Source organism: Kryptolebias marmoratus, linkage group LG6, assembly GCF_001649575.2.
Source record: "Kryptolebias marmoratus isolate JLee-2015 linkage group LG6, ASM164957v2, whole genome shotgun sequence".
NCBI classification, from domain to species: Eukaryota; Metazoa; Chordata; class Actinopteri; order Cyprinodontiformes; family Rivulidae; genus Kryptolebias; species Kryptolebias marmoratus.
Window position 1 is genome coordinate 14,242,719 of NC_051435.1, and position 25,631 is coordinate 14,268,349.

At 40.0% G+C, this 25,631-nt stretch overlaps 1 protein-coding gene across 1 annotated transcript; it reads left to right on the top strand.

Moving 5' to 3' along the window:
* Positions 1-2,747: 2,747 nt before the first annotated feature.
* Positions 2,748-25,068, top strand: fstl1b (follistatin-like 1b). The gene is made up of 11 exons (XM_017410358.2): positions 2,748-2,952; positions 3,070-3,126; positions 17,423-17,524; positions 17,611-17,740; positions 18,983-19,015; positions 19,241-19,371; positions 20,774-20,892; positions 21,254-21,366; positions 22,279-22,395; positions 22,482-22,573; positions 23,753-25,068. The coding sequence occupies exons 2-11, from the start codon at positions 3,070-3,072 to the stop codon at positions 23,792-23,794; spliced, it is 936 nt and encodes a 311-aa protein (XP_017265847.1). The 5' UTR covers positions 2,748-2,952; the 3' UTR covers positions 23,795-25,068.
* Positions 25,069-25,631: the final 563 nt, after the last annotated feature.

Genomic DNA, 25,631 nt, shown 5'->3' on the forward strand with positions numbered 1-25,631 from the left:
CACTCAGGTCAAGTCATGCAAGATCTCATCGATCTGTTGACTTTGAAACAAAACACACAAAAAGTGTAATATATTTATTTGAACTCCCTTTTTACAGATTCAAGCTGTATTTCTTTTTTTCCCATATAAACATCTTTCTTTCTAAATTATTGCCAAACAAACCGGAGCAGTTTAGTTGTCTCACTAAACTGTAAGAATATCAAACTTTCTTTCTCTCGGTTTCCTGCTGAGCAGCAAAGCAAAGAGGCAGACACAGACCAGTGAACGAGCAAGAGAATATCAATAAAAATAAAACATCCATCTTCAGTAAAAGGCACATGATTACCCAAGAACATTAAACGAACACCGGATAAGAAACAAAAACGGTTTCTCATTTTTTTCTCCTTGTGCACGCAGGTTACACATGTAAAAATAAAAAAGCAGGAGGTACAACAACAGCATACATTCGAAAAGGCAGCTTTACTGAAAGGGGCTGAGGTTATATTATAATTGGTGGCTTGCAGTGCAAAAAATAATTTATTCTCCTCTTTATATTCAAAATTCAGTGTGCCGCTGTGTTCAGAGCCTTAGACGTCCTTCCTAATTACTCTAATTACTCATTGGTGATGCACGCACACCAGTGGTGGTATGTAATCCTGAAATGCTGAAATAAGTCTTTCAGCCTTTCAGTGTTAGTCTTTCAGTGCATTAGGCCCAAGGAATAGTTTTACAGATGGTTTCTAGGCATGCAGGGGATCTAATTGAAGGATGCTGCTTGAAAGGGACAAGTTGTAGCTTGAATTCAGAGATCAGTGAAGCGACAGCCTATTTAAAGCCGTAACATGCATCCCACTGTAATGTTAGGAAGGCTGAGGGGTCTACGACTAAAGGAAAACTTAACCCAGGAATCTGATCCATTTTGTATTTGGCAATTCTGCTTTATATTCCTAAAATAAATGAAATGGGATTGTGACTGTCAGTTCTGGGTGATAGCAATGATTGCAGTTCATACTTGTGTTTCATTGTGTCAGTACTTTTAAATAGCCATTGAGGTATCAAGAGGAAGACGAACATGCAGAGTTATTGATGAGAACAGATGAATGCTTTCCAAAGTGATGACTTTTTTTTAAAGCTTGGTTTCTGGTGGTTCTGGGTGTGGACAGGACATTCAGAGCTTTTCACAAACTATGATGTATACTGTTGAGACATGTGCTGTTTTTTCTAAGTCTGTTTTGATTTTTCCTCACGCTGTTGTTGCCAAACTTTTATTTCATCCATCAGGTCAGGACACAGAGGGGCACCCGGACAGTCCTCTCTCCAGTGACACTCTCCAGCTCCTCCTGGGGGATCCCGAGGTGCTCCCAGGCCAGAGAGGATACAGAATCCCTCAGTGAGTTCTGGCTGTGCCCCGGGCTTTCTTCCCAGTGGGACATGCCCGGAAAACCTACAGAGGGAGGCTCCCAGGAAGCATCCTAATCAGATGCCCGAACCCCCATGGCTGACTCACTTTGATGTGGAGAAGCAGTGGCTCTACTCTGAGCTTCCCTGGAGCTCCTTGCTTTATCTGTGAGGCTGAAACAAGCCAACCTACGCAGGGAGCTCATTTCAGCCACTCGGATCAAGAGCTTTGCTTTCCTCACAACAGCAGACTGCAGCAATATCCTCACTACTGCGGACGAGTCCTTGATCCGTCGATCCATCGCCTGCTTCATCCTCCCATCACTTGTGATCAAGTGTTCTGGATACTTGAACTCCTCCGCTTGAGGCAGAGTCTCACTCCTGCCCTGGAAGGAGCATTTCACTTTTTCCCAGTTGAGAGCCGTGGCCTCAGACTTAGAGGAGTTGACTCTCATCACAGCTGTTTCGCACTCAGCTGTGAACCGCCTCAGAGCCCACTGAAGGTCATGGCTTGAAGATGCCAACTAAACCACAACATCCTCAAAAAGCTGACCTCGAGGTTTTCAAACCTGACACCCTCCTCTTCACGACTGCGCCTTCAGCTCTTGTCCAAGAAGACAAGGGACAGCTTTCCTGGGGTGGTTGAGAAGTGTGATCTTTTGATTGGAGCACACTTTCTGGTCCTCATTTTTTTTAAAATTGGGACCACCACCCTTGTCCGCCACTCTGCAAGCGTTGTCAATGTGGCACTGAAGAGACATCTCAACCATGAAAGCCAACCAACATCCAGAGCTTTCAGCATCTCGGGGCGGATCTCGTCCACTCCTGGGACCCTGCCACCAAGCAGCTTTTTAACTGTACCTCTGCAATCTCCGCCACTATAATAGACATGTCTTCACCCAAGTTTGGGGACTCGGAGGAAGATGAAGGTTTATTGTGTGCTGAAAATGAGTAATATTTAAGAAAGAGTATAGAAAAAACAAAACAAAACAAAAAAGGAGAGTTTTGGAAGAATCTTTAGCCAAGCTTAGCATGCAAATCAGCGTTATTGTTAGACTACGCGGACAGAAAAAAATATCTAGAGCAGTGAACCATCTATTTGTAACAGGTAGAATATTTGTTCACAAACTTTGCAATGAACCCCACTTCAAAAGGTCTGAACTATCCCTTTAATTAGACTTATTTATGTAGAAATTACATTAGCACCTGAAAGCATGCAAACTAATGAGGGGAAATGTGAGGGGTAGTGTAATTTTCAGCAGATTTGCATTCAACTGAACCTGTTTACGTTTTCACATTGGCTTCATTTTACAGACCCTGAGGTTTTGCATGTATACATATATATTTGATTGATACAGAATGTAGACTTTGTGGCTCCCCCTCCCGTGTTTCTCCTCGGAGGACTCCAGACATTTTCATTGGCCGCGGCGGAGAGAGAGGAGGAGGGGAGCACGACGGACTGAGGAATTCCTCAGCTCTCTCCTCAAATTTCTCCCGAACCGCGGACCTCCAGCTCGACTCTATCCGGAGCACGCACCCCCTTCCTCTCCTGAGCTGAACCACTTTAACGAAACGGTACAAAGACACAAGTTATTGTTTTTTTCTGTCTTTCCACAAAACACGGATGGACACGACGTTCTCCTGCTGTTTCTGCCCCCTCCACTGAAGCTCACTTTCTCTTTTTGTTTCCAGATGTTGCGAAGTGTCGCTGCGCTCCTTCTGCTGGCCGCGGCTCTCTGTTACGCCGAGGTAAGTTTCACTGTTTAAACTTTATTTTATTTTTTATTTTTTAAAGAACTACCTCTCTGTGGAGCGTAAAATAACACCAGTTGTTGTCCTATGTCTCTGTTAAACACTTTAAAACAGCTTTGAAACAAACAACTGAAGTAACACACAGCTGCTTTGTTTACAGAGGAGGAAAAAAAACATCTGGAAAAGGTCGGAATGTGCCGATGTGGTGGTAGAAATGAGCCGTGAACAAACTGCGCTGAGTCTGGGTAGTTTTGGACCATTTGGTCCTGTTTTCTCTCTTCCAGCAGAGACAATAAATCCAGGGATGTGTTCATTCCAGGCACAGCCTCACAGTTTAACTTTGGTGCTTTTTATTAGACATTCTGATACAAAACAGTGGCTTTTTTTTAAAAGAACTGGATAAAACTGAATTAAACACCTCTCTTAGCCAGTTACTTTACTCCCCCCTCCCAACAGATCAGCCAAAGCTGCCAAAAGAGCAGAAAGTGACACACAAGTAAATGTGTTCAAGACAGATGGCTGTGGAAAGGACAGAATGGCGGCTGGCTGTATGTGTGCATATCTCAAACCCTCATGTCTGTTTGGGGGGTTCTGATGGCACTCATCATCAATACTGTAGGATGTTTTTTGCTGTATAACGCCCCGCCAACTGGCGGCCACTCTGCTGGCACACAAACGCCATGTTTTTTTTTTTTTGGGGGGGGGGGGGGTTCAGTGCTTCTGTGTTTGTCTGTGTGCTCAGCAGGTAGTGAATGTGCTCGAGAGCTGTGAGAATGCTCACCTTATGGGTCTCACACTGCAGCGCTAAGTGGTCCAACCTCTGAGTAAACACACAGCGGTAATGTGTTGTTAAAGGCAACATGATGGCACATGAGGATGAGCCATAAAAAACACAACTGGTCTGGTAAGGTTTCAACACTGGACAATGAAAAGCTTATGTAAGTGTTTTGCCATGATACCCTCCACATTGTACCCCACATCATACTAAGGTATTGCCCTTTTGTACCCATGTCCTTACCACTGTGTATCTGTTTATATTCTCTTACCCAGTAATCTTAGCCCAAACTTATAACCAAGTTCCAACTCTTATCCAACCTTAAACTAAATTCTGTTTGCTAGTTGGATTTTCAACTATTTTATTATCTTAGTTTCTTTATTACTCTTAACTGTATTGTCTTTATCCAGTGATCCTAACCCTAATCTTAACCAGATGAGTAGATTATTGTAATATAGGCTAATTAATATCATTGGATTTTTTAGGTGGGTGTGAAGAGATCTGTGGCAGGGGGGCTCCTTTTGGTCCACAAAACTCTGGATAAAAGGGAATAAAGTAACCAGCACCCAGTACTAGAAGAGTGCCAACTTCAGTAGAGTCTACTGAACCATTTAAGACTGGGGTGTCTTATCATAACTTTTGACCAATCAGATCTTTTTAAAATGGTAAAATCCAAGAAAGACCAGTTAAAATGTGTAATTAATGTTTAGTCAGTCTTTTTTTTTTTGCCATTTCCAGTTGTGCTTATAGCGGTTTATGTTTTAATACCACCATTTATGTTTGCATCTTTTTTAGAAATATGTTCTATTTGCCAATATTCAACATAAAACATTATTTACAAAAGACAAACCTTGTCAAACGTCTTCAGAAACACTACTGTTTCTATATGTATAGTTTCTGAGAGCAGACAAGCAGTTTGACATCAACGTGTCCTCTTGATGTTCAGAATACACACAACAGGTTCAAGCAACACACAACATGGTATTTCCATTGATGTGAAGACGTGTCTCTGTTGTTATTTAAAACCAGTTTTGATTTCAACAGATACTTTACGCTACAATCACGGGGTTACATTTTGCTTTGTTTTGCTCAACAACAGTAATTCAAACTACCAGGAGCCCTGAAGCTCACAAACTACAGCTAAACTGGCATCTTCTTGAAGGCAGGTTGCCAGGCAACAAGTTCCAGCCAAGACAACGCTTCGCACATTTTAGTTGTAAAAGGGCCGACTTTCTGCTGAGCTAGCCACCTTGTCATTGTAGCTTTACAATTACAGGGCAGAGCGCAATGTTTCATCAAACTCTTGGTTAGACAGTGAGCGACTGTTTACCAAATTATACCTTGAAAAAGCAGAAAAGCACTCGCGCCGGTTGGCACTTGATGGCCTTAAGCTTTAGTGATACAGCTGTTCAACACCTGGCTTTGTGCTGTGTTGACACACACAATTACAGGATGAAGAAGTAAACACCGAACACCATCCTAATTTACCTAATTAGGATGGAGATTTTTCAGGCGCGCTCAGCTAAACACAAGATAGACCAGTTGCCGAGTCTATTTTTATGGCTTAATGCAGATGGCCATTAGTGCATCAGCTGCAACATAATCGCTCATAGCCCGGCATGCAGGCCCTCCCTGATGACCTTCCACTGCTTTTCCTGTCTTTGCCTGCTGGCTGCTAAATGTGCCATTGTGTGCGCCTTTATTGAATCCACGGTCATGTTCTGTGAGGGATGGCGCAGAGGAGAAGGAGCACGCAGCAGGCAGCGCTGAATGTTGTAAATGGGTGAGACATTAGAAAGGCATCCATTCTCCTTAGGTAATTACCTTGATAATATATGGCCTGTTGACTGCCGTGGGAAGAGCCTGAACCGGCATACCGCTGTGCTGTCCAAAAGAGGTCAGCAAGTTGGAGCAAAGCCCTCTCAGAAAGGGGTCTGATGAGTTTAGAGGAGGCGGGGGGGCATTTTGGTTTGGATGATCGGGTGGGGTCTACAAAATGAACGACTTATGAAAGCATGATTTTCTGTGCTGATGTTTTTAGTCTCTGGCAGGAGTACAGGCTATTCAAATGAGGGTGCTATACCTCTTCATTTATTATCACAGTGAATGCCTGCTTGCTTCCGGAGGTGGGAAATCGCTGTGTTTGAAGATAAGCGGCTCAGAAATGCAGTGCGGCTGGGTGGCCAGGGTCGGGAATTATATATATGAAAAAAAAAAAATGCAGTGAGTATGAACGCGAGTGTATTTGTGTGTGTGTGTTTGCAGGCTGGAAAGGAGATATGCATCTCATGGATAAAATGTTGATGTCTTACTAAAGCACACCGGGAGCTTGATATGCAAAGGAGGTTGAATGCAGGGAAAGTGAAAGTCATAAGAGTTTTACAGCCTCGGGGGACATGTGTGCACACAAACCTGCAGATAAATAGAGGGGTAGAACTGTTTAGATTGCTGTTTTCGTGGCATGCAGTGAGATTGCATTTGGCGCTATGAGACAGGGTGGAATGACACTGTGGTTAATTTTGTTATCGGTGCTCTGAAAAGCAAAAAATATAAAGTTCAAGAGGAAGTAAGCCCAACGAGGGAACCAGATAAGCTTTACTCTTTCTGTATCGAGGATAAAAAAGAATAGGAGCTCGCTTGTTGTTGTTGTGGCTCTGGATCTATAGCATGCCTAACTGAATCATGGCCTCTTATGCAGGCGCCCACTAATGCCTACATGTTGATGCTTGCTCTTTCTCATTCAAGGTGGGCTAAAAATATCTGCCCAGGTGGACAGAACGTGAGCATTACGGGGGACACTGTGTCCTCTGTCTGTATCAGCCTGCTCTAATTACTGGAGCTCAACAGCCGGTCACGGATCCCGGAGCAGGGATTCTGTGTTGGGTGGTGAGATAGTGTGATGTAAAACAGGGAGGAGATGGAGCCACAGTCGGGCAATTATCCTAGGGGAGGACGGTAGTGAGGTGAGATTTGGCAGACTGCTTTGTATCACATCCTTGTAATGTGTGTCTCATCACTCTTGGCTTGCCTTGAAAGGAGTCTTCATTTAGCCAACCAGCTGTACGGGTGTCTTATCATTACTTACGTTATACAATTAGAGGAACTACACTTCTAAATTAACATATACAAAGAATATAGGAGGGTGTTTTGGTCTCTGAGTTTCTTAGAAAAAGTCAATGATGATGTAGTCACGTGAACTAAAAGTTAGGCACAGGGTTAGTCCCATGGTTGTTTTGTAAATTGAACATATAAAAGCTACAATTAGACACTTAACTTAAATTAGAGGGTATTTACATCTAATTTAGGGGAAATGTTTTTGGATTATTGCACATCTCAAAACATCACTTTTTCCAGAGGCTTAAATGAAGCTGAAATGAACAAAACTAGCGAGAAATGAAAAAAAAAATATGGGCATCACCAAAACTCAGATTTACAGATTAGTCATGGCTGACCGGGCTTTTCTGCAGCTGTTGTTTTTCTGTGGGTCTGTCTGTTCATCTGTACATTGATTTCCATATCATCTGTAAACATTTCCTTAGTCTTTTCTGTTGCATCTATATTTAAAAAATCTCTTTAATAAATCACTTTTCATCTTAAAGCTAAGAGTTCGTGCTTTGAGAATTTATTTATTTGAAAAATGCGTTTATAAAAAAATATTTATTTTGCTAGATTTGGAGTCAACACTTATAAATCAACCAATTTGATGAAAATTATACTAACATATTTAGAAAGATAAAGATACGACCCTGCATTCATTTGGCAGTAGGCTCAAGCTCAATTCTGCATATGAGACAGTGAATCTGTTTCACAGTATGATGAACGACTGACTGGTCTTCATTATCTAAAAGGTTCAAATCTACCACATACTTCAAGTGTCTTAAAAAAAAACCTTGTATCCGTGTCAATGATGGATGATTTAGGCATTAAAAAGAGTAATTTTCTTATGGTCACATATCACTACTCTTTGCTTTGTACTTCCTGAAAGCTGCGGGGAAACATTAATTTCACATTCGATCAGGCTTGCACATTGGGTGTTATCTTCCAGCCACGCTGACTGCGACTATCTGTCTGTTCAGGCTAAAGTGACAAGTCTTTTAATGGCTTCTCACTCTACATAAACCAATCAGCCAGAAAACTACTTATGGCCGACTGACGAACAAAGTAGGGCCCCCATTTGCCACCATGACAGCATGAATTAGTCAAAGCATGCACATCTGGGGGGGGATGTGGGGGAGCTGCTACTCACTGCTTTAGCCGACTGATCAGCAAAACATTTAGGCAAAAGACGGCTGTCGATTTGGCATTTATGTAAATGCTAACATAGAGGTTTTTATAACAGAGCATTGCAATATGATGAGCAGGGTTACTCGTTTTACCTGCCAGTTGTCATATTGTTGACTTATAGTTTGTCCTGTGTTTAATGCTTAAGGACAGTTCAAACCTCTTAAGTTTGGTTCATTTAAAAGGCTGTGAAAGATTAATGTCTTATCTGTTGTAGATAGCTCTTTGAATGGTCTCTGTTTGGAGAAACAGTTTAATTTTGACCCGATTGGCGAGCTAACAGCTGATGATTCCAAGACTGAAGTGGATTGTTGCCACCTTGAAACCAGTCTCACACATTTCTCTATGCTTCATGGAAACACTGTTTTATAAACCTTTACATCACAGTATGTTTTGCATTACATGGTTACTGTTACATAGTTAGCTATGCTCTCATTAATGTGGTCCAGATTAATATGTATTTCTCCAAACTGTGTCTGTTCAAAGAGCTATCTACAACATTTAAGTTTTTAATTGTTCAGAAACTTTCCACAGACCCCCACTTCAACCGTTCTAAACTAAGCTATTAATAGATCTTGTGGGTCTGTAGTCTTCAAAAGTTTGATGTAACCGCTGTGACGTTGGCTTTGAGGCACCAGCGTCAGATTGCGAGTTAGCCTGTGTGAGCTTGTGCAACATGTGTCTGCATCTGCCTACACCTACAGTATCATCATATAAGAGACAGAGAAGCTCTGGTCCTAAGCGTGTTCGTAGCCCTGCCGATCTGCAGTCTGTAAAAAAACTCTTTTCCTTTCACAAACGTGTTTCAGCCTTTTGCCCCAATACTGGCCTCAGAGAGGAAGGCAGACAATGTAGTCATTGCCTCAGCTGGAGTCTGAGTCTAGGCCCTCCCTCCAGCGTCACTTCACCTTCCTGTTGGCAAAAAAAAAAAGTTCAAGTTTGAGTTGGGGTGTGCCTGAGAAAGATGAGAGTTGAAAGCTAGAAAGGATTTGGAAAACTCAAAGTATTACAAGTGAGTTACAGAGAGAAGTTCTAGTTTGGTTGTAAGAGCTGAGGTGGTAGAAAGGGGACACTTGTATTGTCCCAGCAGATGGACAACATGGTGAATAGGACTGAGGGTGGTGCTGTTTTAGTGTTTTATGCCTCTGGTGACATTTTAACTGCTAACAGATGTAGCTCTGCCCGGACTGTGACTTATTTCCTGCTTTCTTTAGCTTTGTTTTGTTTGTTGTTTTACCTTTTCTATTCTCTTTACTCTCTCGGGCCCCTTTTCTTTTTTTTTTCTTATGTGACATTCTGGTTCTGTCCTTTTTATCCCGAGCTGTAGTTCTCACATTTCAGCTCTGAACCAATGAGTCTGGTGGGTGTAAAATAACAGGCTGCAGATTGGGGGTGACATCATCCTCTTTGGTTGCTGCATTCCTTTCACATTAAAACAAAACAACAAGGGGAAGAATACGAAGCACAGCTCGCTAATCGTTACCCAGAGTTCCTTTGTTTCTCCTGGTTTATTCTTAAACCCGATCCCCAAGAGATAGTTTGACCTGTGGAGTGGAAGACATCAGTGCTCCTTTGGACTCATTATTCCAAGGACACTCCCTGCCTTTTCCTCTCCCAGCTGTCAATCAATTGTCTTTTTACCCAGGAAACACTCACCAGGCGTCCGAGCTCAGGGGAAACATGCCAGTTGATTGTGTCATTTTGGGAGCTGATTAAAGTCTTTTTACTGTATGTCGTTTTCTCAAGAGACCCTCGAGCACAGAAGGCGCGAGAGTGAAAGTGGTTTGATGTGAGTCAAGATACAGCTGATTAGATTCAGGTCTTGAGCACTTGGGCCTTCAGGAATGTAAATTATTGAGGCCAAATGCTACATATTTATGTAATGACTGAAAACTGGAGCCGATGATAGTCTTGTCATGTCTCTCCCCCGTGTGATGGATTAAGAAGTGAGCTCGCATAAATTCCTTAAAGAAGAAAAGTGGAACACAGCTCACGGTGTGTGTGTGTGTGTGTGTATGAAGCGAGACTGGTTCTCGTTCTGTTTTGACTCTGCTCCACTTCTCTTCTGGTAATTTCGTCTTAGAGAGAAGTGAGAAGGGTGGTCTTTAAGGGCTGAAGGAAACATGCTTCTCTGTTTGAGTCCCGTCTGTCCTTTTTTGCTCCTAGCGTGAGTCCCCGTCTCATGAAGCCAAGGCGTGTTGGAGCGATTAGAGCTGCAGAGCGAGCGCGAGGGATGATGAAAGGCAAAATATTAGAGAGGAGGAGAGCAGAGGCACCTCTTTGACCCAGATACCGAGGAGGTTTTTGGATCAAGACGAACTGCCGGACATCAGCTGAGGCACAACATGGCCCAGGAATGCGACCCCCTCCTCCCCTCCTCTCAACATTCTCCTGACTCTGTCTCTCTTGTTTCCTCCACCTTCACATCTCGTGTTTCGTCTTTTTCTTTTTTCTTTGACCTCAGTTTATTTCAAGTCCGTTGTGAAACTCTCAGTTGTATTTTGAGTCTCTGACAATTTTCGGTGTTCTTTTTCGAATTTCATCATATATCAAACAGAACTGTAGTCAGTTTTGGCTCAGGTACCACTTTGAACAGATGCTGTTTTTTTTCTCCACCTCTAAGAAGAAAGTTGTTTTAGCTGTCAAAAACATTGTTCTTTTTTTAAAATCAGCTACACTTTAAACACAAAATCTTGTAAGATCTGTAGCTAACAAGTTAATTTAACTAAAATGCTCACAATAGAGATAACTTAGTATTAAATAGTATTAAGCTCTGTAATAATAGGCCACTTGCTATAAAAGATCAAATAAATACAACTTCCAAAATGGTAAATTTCTCATTTGATGCCCTCACATGAATCTAATGCCCCAGCAGTTGGAAAAGGAAGCAAATGTAAAAAAACCCCAAGTTCATCACAATGATCCTGGAAAACAATAAGTTTACGTTTTGCTGATCATAAATCACAGACTCAGAATCGACACACTGATGCCTTCAGGACTCAGGTGGAAGATGTAATGTCTGCGCTGACTTGACAGACTCATCCATTCATGTCCGAAGAAAATATGATTTCTCAAAGTGAAATATTACAACATCCACAAGGTTTTTTTTTAAATACCAAAGTCTATTTTTCTTATGTTGGCCATCCATTTGTCAGAAAACATCAGCAGAATTTTTAAACCACAGCCCAAGAATATCACCACCGTGTTCAAAACTGTCTCAGTTTTGCTGGTTTAAAATAAGGAAAACCGTGTTTCAGCTCTTACAGTTTATATATTTAGAATTATTCTGCAATTTATATTACAACTATGCGGATACACAGTCAAATGAAAACCTTAATATAGATTAAAGTAGCTTCCCTTGAAGGAATGCATGTCAAAGATCTCACACAATCTGCTAACACACAGAATATGTTAGGGATGACTCTCAGATCACCAGCACACCAAGGTTTAGCTCAGTATCTGTAAAAATGTCTAATTTACAGCCATTTTTGTGTTTCCTAAGGTTGATTAGCTGTGGTGGCCATCTTGAATCAGAAGGTAATCAGTTGTAGACGTAAATCCAGTAAATACTTTCTGAGAACTCTGTTAAACTCCAGTGGTTCACGAGATATTTTGCTAACAGACATGATTAACCAATTACATGATAAACCCTAATCCTGTCACCAACACAGCACTAAAGAATAAAAAAGTTTCATTCCTGAAAGGAAAAGAGACTGAACACTTGTTGCATTGTTTTATTGCTTGATTGCATTACTTTAATTCTGACGTGTCACATAAACTCATTAAATTCATTAAACACATCGTTCTTTCATCAATGCAAAGGCTATTTTTAGTTTGCAATGCATTTTTTTTTTAATTATTTCCCAAGTTGCTTTCTTTATTATGTTTGCTGCAGCTGCGTGGTGTTTACAATCTACAAATCAATGCTTTCTCTGCTAATGAAGGGCAGGGTGCATTGTGGGTGCATGGTGGCTGTAAGGAAACAGAGAAGAAGCATCGATTGGGTTGCTGGATCTATGGAACGTCTCCTTCTCACACACACACACACACACAAGAAGACACTGAAATACTGATAGATCAGCTCTGTAAGTCAGACAGTTGTGTCAATATGAACAAGAACATGATAAAGGCTCGCAGACACATGATGGGATGTATTTGTTTAGATTTTGCCTCACTGTTTTTGTGCTGCCTGTACATCCTCATCAGCAGTAAAAAAAGAGCTTTATTTACTGAAGCAAGAAGGCATTGCCCTTTAACTGGAGTCAGCCTAAGCCTTAACTTGTGCAAACTGAGGAGCAGAAATCCTCCTCCAATATCGTCACCTTTTCTCTAATTCCAGACATTGAAATTCCCTTCACAACTTCCTCCTCTTCCTCTCTCTCTCTACTCACCTTTTTTGTCTTGTAGCTGAACACAAACATTATGTATTAATCATCTTAAAACCTTCAAATGATTTCATTATCCAGACTAAAAAGGCAGGCATTTAAACAAGTGGCTGGAAATGAGGAAAGTGAGCAGTGAAATGGGCTCTATGAAGGACCTTTTTTATTCTGTTCTGATCCACTGAGTAAGAAGCTACAATTAGTTTAAAATGAGGGGAAGAAAGCATAATTTACTCTGAGTAAAAAACTTGGCACTTAAGTAGAACCCCCTCTGTGGGTGCTTGTGCATTGTTTTCACCGTCTTCTCTGCTAATGATTGGGTTAATGGCTTGCATGCATACTAGTAAAATAGTGTTTCATCCTGGTTCTGTGTACACGAAATGAGCACGATCATTTTTAAGAAGAAGTTTGACAAATATGAAGCTTTTCTTTTTTGTAAACAGTTGGATATTAATATTATTACTCTGCTCTACTATTTATAGATACATGACGCAGATTCATAACTCTGAATATTAAAGTTTATTTTTTTTAAAAGCATATAAGTAATGAGAAAGTGAGTGATACTAAATATAAAACAACATCAACACATCTCCTTTTGATAAATAACGACAATAATCCGACTAAAACAGAAATATTAAACTCATTTTTTGAGTTGCTGATATTCATGTATAAATGGATTTCAGCTTGGTTATGTTTATAATGTTTCTGAGTTATTATAAACAATAATTAGGGAAATAAAAATATACAATTTATTGCCAGAAGCATTGTTACAACAAAGGAATAAGTGACCAAACACAGATTGTTTTATGTTATGTTTAGGTACATGTTTTGAAATACTGCTCTTACTATAAAAGCATAAATAACTTTATCTTGTTGACTCAGTACAGGTTATACCCATTCAGTACACTGCATGTTGCGTAAAGAATCAAAGGTAATTTAGGAAAGAAGATTAAAAAATGTCATTAAAGATGTAGTTAAAATCTTTTGAAGTGAGATTAAGTAAAAATGTTACAAACAGTTATCTTACCTGTTGTAGAAATTTCTTTGAACAACCTTAGTTTGAGGAAACAGAATTTATTTCTGACCGGTCTGATCAGGGCCAAGACCAAAAGTTAGTATTTCATTAAGTTGTGAATATTTGTGAAAAATTGCGAACAGCGTTTGCAAGGAAGTCTTCAAAATGTCTTGAAATGTTCTCATTTTCTTCACCTGAGTCTCAGGGCCAAGTTGTCTTGATGCTTGTATTTTGTAGTTTGAGTTTGTGAAAAAAAAAAAAAAAACATCTCCTGTAATGGCTCAGCTGTGGAGCAGAGCTTTGATTCAGCTTCACCGGAGCCTTTCTCCCTGAGCTCTCCTTATGTTAGTCAGGTGCACCACCTCAGTCAAACTCCCCACCTGCCACTGTCCCCAGTGCACATCACACCGGAACAGGCTGAGCGATTGCCTCCCTGCTTCACCAAATAAATGAAAAAAAAAAAAGATCAGAGAAGTGTTATTTTACCACAGCCGATCGAGCAATAACAGGTCTGTGATGCCCTTAGATGTCTGAGGGTTCACCCGCACCGCCCTAATTAATAACCTACATATTGATATTTTTCTCCCATCTCCTTCAATCTGTGCTTAAATATGCACGTCACAGACTCTCAAGGCAGGTGTGTTGAAGCAGATGCTGCTTGACGCCATACTCTGCTTCTGTTTTTAGGCAAACACAGTAATTATTTTAAGAGCTTAGTGACTGATTTGAATAGTACATCATTTTAAAATTGCTTCTGCCTTGAGAAATGGGGTTATTCAGCAAAGTTCCAATTCCCGTAATGGTCCAATGATAGCAATATGGGCGGCACGGTGGTGCAGTGGTTTGAGGTGTCTCTTCCCAGCGAGAAGGTTACAGGATTGCCTCCCAATCTGGGGCTTTTCTGAGTGGAGTTTGCATGTTCTCCTCATGCACGCATGAGTTTACTTTTCCCACAGACCAAAAAAAAGATGGATGGATAGATGGATGGATGGATGGATGGATGGATGGATGGATGGATGGATGGATGGATGGATGGATGGATGGATGGATGGATGGATGGATGGATGGATGGATGTTGGAACGAAGAGCAGTGTCATTAAATTTGCATCAGTCGAACGTCAAGCAGTAAAAGTTATGGAAATGTAACCTTTCAGCTACCTTCATTCAGCTGTTTTTTTAAGAAGGTTTATATAATGGATAATGCAATACCAGGTAATTATGTAAAACTATTACAGCTACAGTTTTTAACAAAGGAGATATTCATCACGACTAAGTCTGTCCATCATATCTAGTGAATACTTGCGTAAAATCAACCTTAAATTTACATTTAATACTTCTGATGGTGCAGTTTGTTGTCTTGTTTAACTTTTGAAATGAGTAGAAAAGACATAAAGGGGGGGCAGATGATAATGAAATCTTTATATGGATATTGTTTTTAGTATGTTCCATGTAAAGGTTATATTACAACTCGAGTTTCAAGTCTCAAAACATCACAAGTATGGATGAGTACATGGGATGGTTTCAGAAGGGAAGCGCTGATGCTTGTAACCACAGTAAAAGCTTCAGGCCACAGTCAGACGTGATTAACGGCCGCATCAGGCAGCTTCTCCTTGTTTAGTGAAGATGGGTGACGTTAGAGTCAGTTCTGTCTTTTGTCTCCTACAAACACACACACACACACACAGAAGCAAAGCATTTGGACTGTGTGATCACACTCCGCTGTGATATCATCAGTGTTGTCTGATGGACGGCTCTCTAAAACAGGAGCAGGCTGTGAACGTGCTCACTATGGCAACAGGCCACTTGAAAACAGCCTCCGCGTTCATTAGCTAAATGTCAGGGATCCTCTGCTCAGAAAGACTGACTGACTGACAGACTTCTAACTTCGTGGCAGATTTATTTAAGGAGCCCATCCATTATTCATGTCCTTATGAATGTTTCCACAGGTTCAGACGGGCCTGCAGCCCATCTGTGTCGAACCAACTGAATTGGCCAATGCGCTCAGGGCCACACGATCCGCTTTGAAGATTTTCCATGACCTCAGCTTAGGGGTGCGAGTGTGTGTGAACCATGCATAGAAATTGAAAAAAAAAAAAAAAAATCCCTAAAATCCTCTTGCCAGTTTTGAGTTGCAGTTGTGTTAAGCTTGCATGTGACCACCCTTCCACTCCGTAAGTGCTGTGACAATAAACTACCTTCTTCCAAGCCTGCGTACCAAACGGTACAGTCATAAATAAACACATGTGGAAAGTTGGGATTCAGCTCCGAGTGCCAGAACTTTCTGGCTCGCTTGTTCAGGAGACAGACGCTCAGAGAGGAGAAGGATGGAGGGAGTGGAGTCTGGAGAAACAGAGGAGAAAAGATTTCAGTGAATGGGAACCGACCCAACAGGAAAACACAGCTCAGACCCCAGATGTGGAAACACCCTACATTCAAACTCTAACACACACACGCACACACACAAGTATACAAAGACTCACAGACAGGGAAAGGAGGAGGTAACGAGGGTCAACAAACGGCTCTCGAAGCTCCGCATGGCGTCTCGTGATTGGTTCAGCATCAGTGACCTCATTTTTAAATCTTTTCTCTTTTTTTTTCTTTTTGACCTGCTGGCAATTTTTTTGAAACAAGGAAAGGATTTTTAACCACAAATGAAAAGTATCAGCAGGAGCAAATTAGAGGGACTGTGGGCAGCTGAAAAGAAAATTTAGTTAACGAGCACACTGAACTGAGTGGATTTATTTCAGCTTATTCTTAATTAGGTTTTTTTGTTTTGGTGTTTTTTTTTATTTATTCTTTGCACTGAAACTTGTTGAGCATTCAACCTTTTTTCCAGTAAAATCACATCATCTTTCAAAAATACACAGAACAAGACCTACTGTGGTTGCCAAACCTTAAAGCTGATTGGTTTACCAAGTTTAACATCTTTCTTTAAAAAAAAAAAAAAAAAACTTCCAGAATTTGTTTTGGGGAACATACATAAATGGCTTTTTTTAAAAAAAAATTCCAATAAAAAAATCCTAATCATTTTTGGGTATATCAAACAAACTACCTGTAAACTGACCACTTGATTAAAGTAGGTTTCAAATTTAAAGGGATATTTTTCTCCTTAATTTATTTACTTGTTTGTTTTTTTAAGCTTTCATTTCCACAACAACAGACCTTATCTATTTATTTTATTTTAAAACATGGATGACATTCTTTGTTGGAAGTATTTAAAAAAGCACAAAGGCTTTAAGCTTCATAAGCATAGTCATTTTGTATTGATTTATTTTAAGTTGTTTTATTTTTATTTGAGGATATTGAGGGCCAGCTGAAGACGGCCCAAGGGCTGCTTCTAACCTTTGAGCTACATTTCCTCCGTGTTCAAACATGGCATGATGTATCATGGCAACAACTGGTGCATCAGAAACCTCAGTAAAAAGGGTGAACCTAAACATTACGGATATGTTACAGAAGAAGAATAAGCCAATAAACAGGAAACTGTTATTTGAATCCATGAAATATTAAAGTTTTTAATTCATGATGTGCCCTAAAGGTAAAATGTGCTCAGACTTTGCAGACTGAGTGACGTGATAAGGCCAAAGAATGGGTTTGTTTGTGTTTTTTAATTGTGTAGTTACCATCAGCAGCTCTATTTGGTAAAGTGTGAAGTGACTTTATGTTTGTGACAGAACAGATCTGGTGCACATGTGACTTACGTCAAAATAAGATGTTTGTGTTTTGTGTCTCTTAAGCAGGCCATCCACATGAGCTTCCTGTGAATCCAACAGTGCCACCTTGTGTGTGAAAGCGACAACTAAAAGTGTTGACATTTTTTTTTGTCTGTGTGTCGTTCAGGAGCCTCGGAGCAAGAGCAAAGTGTGTGCCAACGTGTTCTGTGGGGCCGGCAGAGAGTGTGCCGTCAGCGAGAAGGGGGAGCCCAGCTGCCTGTGCATAGAGGTGAGCTCTGATTGGCTGGTCCAGAATAAACCGTTGTGCAAAAAGAAGACACTCGTTTCCATTGTTTCCTGTTGTTGTCTTCGCAGAGCTGTAAGCCCCACAAGAGGTCAGTGTGTGGCAGCAACGGTAAGACCTACAGGAACCACTGTGAGCTGCACAGAGATGCTTGTCTCACCGGACTGAAGATCCAAGTGGCACACGACGGACACTGCCGGGGTACAAGCAACAGCGCATGACACCAGATCTCATCATGAAAGTTCCTTTTTTCAAAGAGCTTTTAAAATTCCCTACCATACTAAGATAAATTTCCCATTTTTGCAGTGATTAAACCCCAAAAAACTGATCCCTTAACCTTTAAAAAAAACACATTTAGAGTTGGTTTTTTTCCTCCCATGAGGGTAATTTCTTCATCTATGAATATTCAAATCTGCTACAACACGTTGTACTCATAGGTTATGATAGTAATGTGTTGCTAGAATTAACATAAATATATCTGCTGTTTATCAGTTCTAATGAGTCAAAAAAAATGTGATAAAAGACTGGTAGCTCAGATTTTTGATTCTGTTTTAATATGGAAAGAGTTCAGCCATGGTTGTTTTGTTTATTGCATGCTCATCTGGTCATATTGATGATTTTAACATCTTAAAATGATAAAAAGCTTACTCTAACCTAAATAGACATCTCTTTAAATATTCAGCCTTTGTTTAAAATGATTTTTTTGTGCATTTGGTGTAAATAACTTGAAGTTAAAACAGCTTATTTAACTTGACTGAAATTCCATGACACAGAATGACAGCAGCACAGAGACAAATGGCAGCATCGTTTGATTAGCTAGCATTAGTTGCTAAGAAGAAACATAACACTGCACGTTTTTTATATTTATATCCTCTCACATGACAGAGTGTCATGAGGCCTGAATGTTGATACAGATATACCTTAATAATGTATGTAAATGTTTTCATACAGCAACCTGAGATGACGTTTGTTCTCTATTAGTGCTTTATGAATAAACTGAACTGAATCGAATTAGTTGCTTTGTAAGTAGTTTGACAAAAAAGCCAGTGTGGTGCAGATGCTGATGATATTGCACACAGTTAATAAAGCAATTAGCAGGTGATCTCTGAACTGGCACATTTTCACAGGGCTGATAACTGGAGGTGGCTGAGTTTGTAGTAAAACATAAAAAGCACCGCACCGGCTCAGACTGCCGCCACACTCGCACCTCTGACCTCAGCTCTTCTGTTCACACGTCTGACAGCAGCGTTTTATCTGAAGCGAACCTCTCACCTCACGCTCGACAGTGTCATTGTTTTACTGCCAGCCTGAACGTTGATCAGCGGCAGACGAATCAGAGTGAAATCCTTATGTCACACTGACCCGTGCCATCATCTGTAAGGCTTATCGGTTGATTTTTCTTCATTTGTTCTGAACACGTTTGTCTTTTTATATCTTTTTTAGAAAAGAAAACCAAGCAGGCAGCTGCCAATCCAGGTGAGCTTGTCTTTGACTTGTGTTTGAATTTGTTACAAATTTACATCAAGAAAGACTTTTTATGGACTACGTCAGTATCTCCTAACTATATTAGGTTACTGTCATGTTTGGTATTTGAGTTTATCTGTTGTAAAAAAAAGGGATTACTTTACTTTATGGTTTAATGAAGAGGGAGTCAACTTATTTCAAGCTGTTGACCTTTGGAAATCTTTTTTACTGCTGCAGTGGTGTGCTACGCTGCTGATCGCAATGAGTTAAGAAATCGCGTCATCCAGTGGCTACAGACTGAGGTCGTCCCCGACGGCTGGTTTGTGAAGGGGTCCAACTTCTCTGAAATCTTGCTGAAGTACTTCAAGGTGGGCCTCTTTCTGCTGCTGGTGTCCAGAGGGCAGAAATGACCCTATTAGTGCACACGCCACTGTTCACACACCGCCCTTTTTGTTATTTATCAGTGTATGCCTACTCTGCAACCACCTTGACTCTTACAGCTAAGTTAGACAGACCTTGTAAGTGTTTAGCTGATGGTTATAATTCAGTTTAATGAGGGTCTGTGCTCTGCCCTTCGCTGATTTGAAGGAGAAGACCATTTTTTTATAGAAAAGCATTTATGTAGTTGTTTGCATTGTGAAATGGGTTGTTTTTAAAGTGTTATCAACTGCTAGATTAATATGCAGCATCTCAGTTATATTTTTTTGGATAATATATTTTGCACAAAAATACAGAAATTGTCACCAGTTGAAAAAATAATGAAAGGTCCAACATCAATTTTGCAAAGAACAACTATATGAGTCTTCCCAGTGAGGCAGTGTTGTAAAGTCTAAACACTCAATGGGAAAAATTTAATTGCAAAGCAGAATTGTTGTAAAGATTTATACAAGAAATTGTTAAAAAAAAAGAATTAGCTCTAAACAGTCTTCATTAAGAAAGAGGCTGTAAACAGGGTATGTGTCTGCGGTGCTTATGTTGAAATGATATCAGAATTACTGCCTGAATATTGTGTTTAGTGGTGTATTTGTACAATATATCTTCTGAATCCAGAAGATATAGTTCTGTGCAAAGGTTTGAACCCTACTCACTATTTTCATTTTATATGTTGCTTTCTTGTCACCTTTTAAAATGGTTTTAGGCAGTGATTCTTCGCATTTTCTGAGGCCTTTGGCTGTTTTATCATTAATTTTCTGTCCATGTCAGGATACTGGGCAGTGTTTTCTTAAACAAATGAGAAAAGTGAACAAGTTGAGGTCAAAAGAAAAAGTCTCAGGCCTAAAACCTAACCTGTCCAGTAGATGAACTGTATCTGAAGGTTGTTTCCTAAACAACAGGAAAAAAAATCCAACAACTGACACAAGACCTTAAATGCATCATCCTATATCCAAGTGCCATATAAATGTTATTTACAGTATATCTTATACATAATATGTGCCAAGTTTTCAGCTAACAGCTCTTTGTGAATTTTGTTGGTGCTAAAATACAATTTTATGTGTCAACTGTGTTATTCTTGGAATTTTTCATACATTTAACTGGAAAAAATAGAAGCAAGATTAGAATTTGTGACAGACAGCTGCTAAAGATTCTGTTTAAAATTGCTATTTTGCTAAATTGTTATGTGTCAATACAGCACTGGTTCATCCCTTGAGTTTAGGAGCTTTTTATGTCTGAATAATTTGTGGCCAGGAGCAACTGAGTCATGGAGTTGCATTTTATTCCTACTATGAAGTCCTAATTGTGCCTTCTATGTGGTCACTCATGTTTCTGCAGTCCTATGATAACGGCGACTCTCAGCTGGACTCCTCGGAGCTGCTCAATTTCATCCAGCACAACAATACGGTTGTGGAGCTGCAGTCCTATGCCGACCAGGAGAGCAACAAGCTGCTCAGGTCAGTGTGCTCGATGTTCCACATGCTTATGTCCGCGAGTACGAGGAAGTCTGGGTGTAAGAACTGGCGCTGTTTGCATTTCTTTCCATGCACTTGTAAATATTTGCCTGTGTGATAAAACATACTGTAGCTCATGTTTGCTAAGTCACGTAGTATAGGTCACTGAAACCTGTCAGGACCAGAACAAACAGGGCTGAAGGCCTCCTGTGGGAGCCTGCGGTGACATAAGCACCTGCTTTCCGTGGAATAAAACTCTCTCGGCTAATTATCGTTAATGCATCAGGTTTCTCCCCTGCTCAGTTGTCACTTTATGTAAGCGAATGCTAATTTTCTTTTCGGCTTTTGTTTGTGTGCTTCCCAGGAGCCTGTGTGTCGATGCCCTCATTGAGCTCTCCGACCAGAACGCCGACTGGAAGCTGAGCTTTGATGAGTTCCTCAACTGTCTGAAGCCTGATTTCAACCCGCCAGAGAAGAGTGAGTTTAAAGAGATACTCTGAAATAGTTTCACGTGAAGCTACACTATCACTCTGTAGACTCAAATATATGAATACATTAGAGGCCTAGCATTTATTGAAGGAATGCATATCGCCTGTCGCCTCTCAGACTTTTAACTTATGATTATCTTTTGTTGAGAAATAATAAAGTTGTAGCTGTTTTGCTCCAACCTAGAAAGTAAGTGGTTCGTGAGATATTTTGCTACCAGACAAACAGACAGAGTTGACTCCATAAAGTTAAATTGTGCAACCTGTTAGCACTTACTGTATTATTGTCCATCTTTGCCGTTTAGCGGTGGGTGATAATAAATGAAAAAAAAAAAAAAACAGTAGAAATTAATCTCAAGACTCTGGAGCACAGGCAGTTATGTGGTCCTTGCAGTCTGCTCAGTCAGTCATCTGGTATGGATATATCTGGGATAAAGTTCACAGGAAGCGGAGGAATAACTCTGTCAGCCAATCATGTTGGAGAGCTGAAACCTCTAGCTGCAACTAATTTAAGGGTGAACGCACACACATATTTGGTGAGCAGGCTTTTTCTGTTTTTTTTTTTTTTCCTCCAGCTTTAGCGGACAAACAAAATTCTTTTAGTGAAGGAAATTGAAACTTTCAGGCCTTAAGGTTTTTGGAGCGTTAGCTGAGATGCGTCTTTATTTTTTCTAGAATATTAATTTCTCTCATACTCTCATGCTCACTATGTGTGTGTTGGGAAACTTGCTGACCATTCATCATGACTAAGCTCATATAAGTCAGGGGTATTTAACAAGCGGTTAGGCCGAAATGCTGACGAATCTTAGTCATGGAAGCTGATACCTGGCTGTCCCTCTTTATCTCTCTTGCTGTGGTTTACTATCAGGCCTTCTGGTTGTTTAGCTTGTGTGTCTTTCCACAGAATGCGCCTTGGAGGATGAATCATACGAGGATGGAGCAGAGACCCAGGTGGAGTGCAATCGCTGCGTTTGTGCTTGTGGCAACTGGGTCTGCACCGCTATGACCTGCAGCAGTAAAGGTCTCTGTCCTGTTTATGTCCGTTAGACTGATTTAGGCAAAATGCATGTCCTTTGACCTTTATTTTTGTTGTTGTTATCTTTCCAGACAAACAGGCAGCTGTGGATGAGTCAGATGACGGCGCAGAGATGACGGAGGAGGAGTGGGACCTCCGTGTGGCTGAGCTCAACAAACACCAGGTCTGTATTTGGACTGAATGATAACTCAGTGACGAGACTGATCAGAATCAGAACCTTTTGCTCTCTATTTCACCAATAAGATGATAGTTTTCCCTGTTAATCGCAGCTTTGACGTGGTATTTCAGAACTCCTGCTAATAAGACTGGGCTGAAAGTCCAGGAAATATCACTTGTATAAACCATGGACTCAGTGAATGACATGACTACTTGCAGAGTGTGTCAAAGAGCTTTTTCAATACAACCGAGTCCCAGTATCAGCAGCTTTATCACTCCAGGCATATCAAGTCAAACAATGACTCTGAAGCTCAGAAATACTGAGATGGTAGCAATAAAATTAGGTATTTTAAATAGATGGCAGAAAACAGATAAAAAATGGTCTCTTTTTATTCTCTTTCAATGAAGATGAGATGTTTTAAAAACAGTTTACTAAATCTTTACTGAGCAGGATGTTAAGAAAAAGAAAACAGTAGCACTTCTGCAGCTTTTTTTTAAGTTGTCGTACATTTAAAGATGAAATGGTCAACTTTAATCACTGAAAATTGTTTTTATAAATGTTCCCAAGTCCATACATTGATTTACAGAAACATAATTTAGTTAAGATGTTTTGACGTGGGGCTCTATAGAGACATCATGAACAATAAATATATTAACTGTTGCAGAAAATTGTTTGAACGACCTCAGTTTGGAGAAATAAAATGTAATTTTTTTTGACTGGACTGATGAGCTAATGACTACTCCGGGCAGAATCAAAACCAATGTGGATTACTGTCATCTTGAAACAACTTCAGTCTCAAACATTTTGTTTGTCATCATGAAGGCGGCAGGGCTTAAAACTTAAAACAGCCTATGGGAAAGGTTGATCAGCTTTGACTTCTGTGTTGCCATCAGAGGTCTAGATATATTATGTAAATTTTGGTCAGAACTAAATTGTATCTCTACAATTTGCAACTGGTAAGATATTAATTGTTCATAACCTTTCTACAGAACCCCACTTAAAAACATCCAAGGTGTCCTTTAAATTGAGAAATTATTTAGTATTTTCAGTGTTTTCAAAATTTTGAATAATAAAAAAATCAAAGCCTGAGTCTGTTTAGTCAAAGTCAGCTCATTATTTGTTCCTAATTTTAATAATAAACTCCATTTATTGTTTTTATCAACATTTGAATGTTTTCAAATGCAGGACACAGTTGAGAAGATGAAGGTCAGCACAAAAGCGGTCTAAGCAAGGAACTCTACAAAAGAAGAGGATGGCGCCGTCCCTCTTCTTCCATACTTGATTTGCTTTGAGTTTCTTTCGACTGACCTTTCGTTTTTTTATCTGCTATATTAATTATTATCCATTTTTACAGTGTTTAAGTGTTTGCTGTGTTTAATTCAAAAGGCAATCAGAATGTAACTGGATCGCCTTGTGTTCAGTACTGTTATGGTTGATTGTATTACTGCGCCCCTACACAAACCTTGAGGGGCGGGTTTTCCTACAGTCTTTATATAGTTGTTTTTTTTAAGTTAGTATAAAAAAATCTGCCAAGTTGTCACTGTTTTAGAGTAGAAATCAGGTGGGTTAGAGGGTTTTAGGGATAGGAGCCTTGAGGAGTTCATTTGTTAAAATGGTGCAACGTGTCTCTCCATTTAAACAAAGTGAAATAAGAAGGTAAAACTACTTATGCTTTTATTTTTGTTGCCATTTAGAACTGCCACTGTAGGCCACTACTACAACCATTGCACTTCTCTTCCTTTCTTCTCTTTCCTAAGCTCTAGTTTATCACTATTCTGATTCCTTACTTGTATTTTACTGCTTAAGTAATATTTTTTACCAAAAAGAAAAGTGTTTCTGTGTATAGTATTGAGTTGGAACTCATCTTGTTACCATGTTATGCTTTGACAAGTTTCTCTGGTGGTATTTTTTTTATTAAATATTTTCTGTCTTGTTTTTTCGAGATAAACAGCTCTGAGTGCACCTTAGTGAGACCTGATCTGAGTGTAACATGGTGAAAACTGAAACCAAAGTCTTAATGAAGTGTTTGAATGATGTAAAATGTTAATCCAGGTAAAGCATTACTCTGGACCCAGCAACAACACTATACCTGTACTTTCAAAATCACTAACAGAAGGACTAGCCTCACAATCAGCTGAAGTAGCCTAGATGCATCAGTAACTGGGTGCAACTAAAATGTGTGTGTTCGTGCTTTTATTGTGACTCTGAAAGTAGTTAGTTTTGTTTGTAAAATGTTCATTTGTATCTAAAACTCGGGATGTGTGGCGACGAAAATCAGTGCCTTAGACCTACGAAAAGAATCGTCTTCTACCTTTGCCTCCACGTCGGTTGTTGCAAGAATGAGTGTGCTTCGCTGCCGTTTATCTGAAAACTAGTTTAGTGCTTTATAAATCTGTCCCTGAAACATCTGTGTGAAAGTTGCATCACTCGCTAGATTTTTCCCGTGCCACTAAAAGTGCAGTTTGTAAGGAATGTATGCCAATAAAGTCCCTACAACACAATGCAGCTTGTTTTGTTTTGTTTTCTAATAAAAATGAATTTTCCCCTGAAAATATCAAAATTAAAGCTGCTTGAATAGGAAACCATGAGATAAAGTCTAAATGTTACCAAACAAAGTGCAGGAAGTCCATTACAGCAGAGTAGACCTGAACGTTACGATCTAAATCTAGGAATGAAATTCTACTTATCAGACATCAGTCGGACAAAATCCTGAAAATTTTGAATCGCTGTACCCAAATGTTTGTTGTACCCACATGTATGCTCAAGGTCGCCCAAGTTGGCAAATCACTGACAACTTGTTTGTTCCCAGGCTGGGTTCAAAGGACAACTTATTTGCTGTCTTTACCCATAAATGTGTATAATGTGATTTGATTATTATTATTTGTATGTGGTAGATTGTGTTGTTGTAACAACGGTTTGAGGGAAAAATTAATACACACATAAAAAAACAGGTGCAAATATGGTAGTGTAGCAATGCGATAAGAGCTCATATCTCCAAAGATCTTTATGAACGCTCTCAGTTGTTTGTTGCCTGGCAACAACTAAAATAATACCTTCACATTGC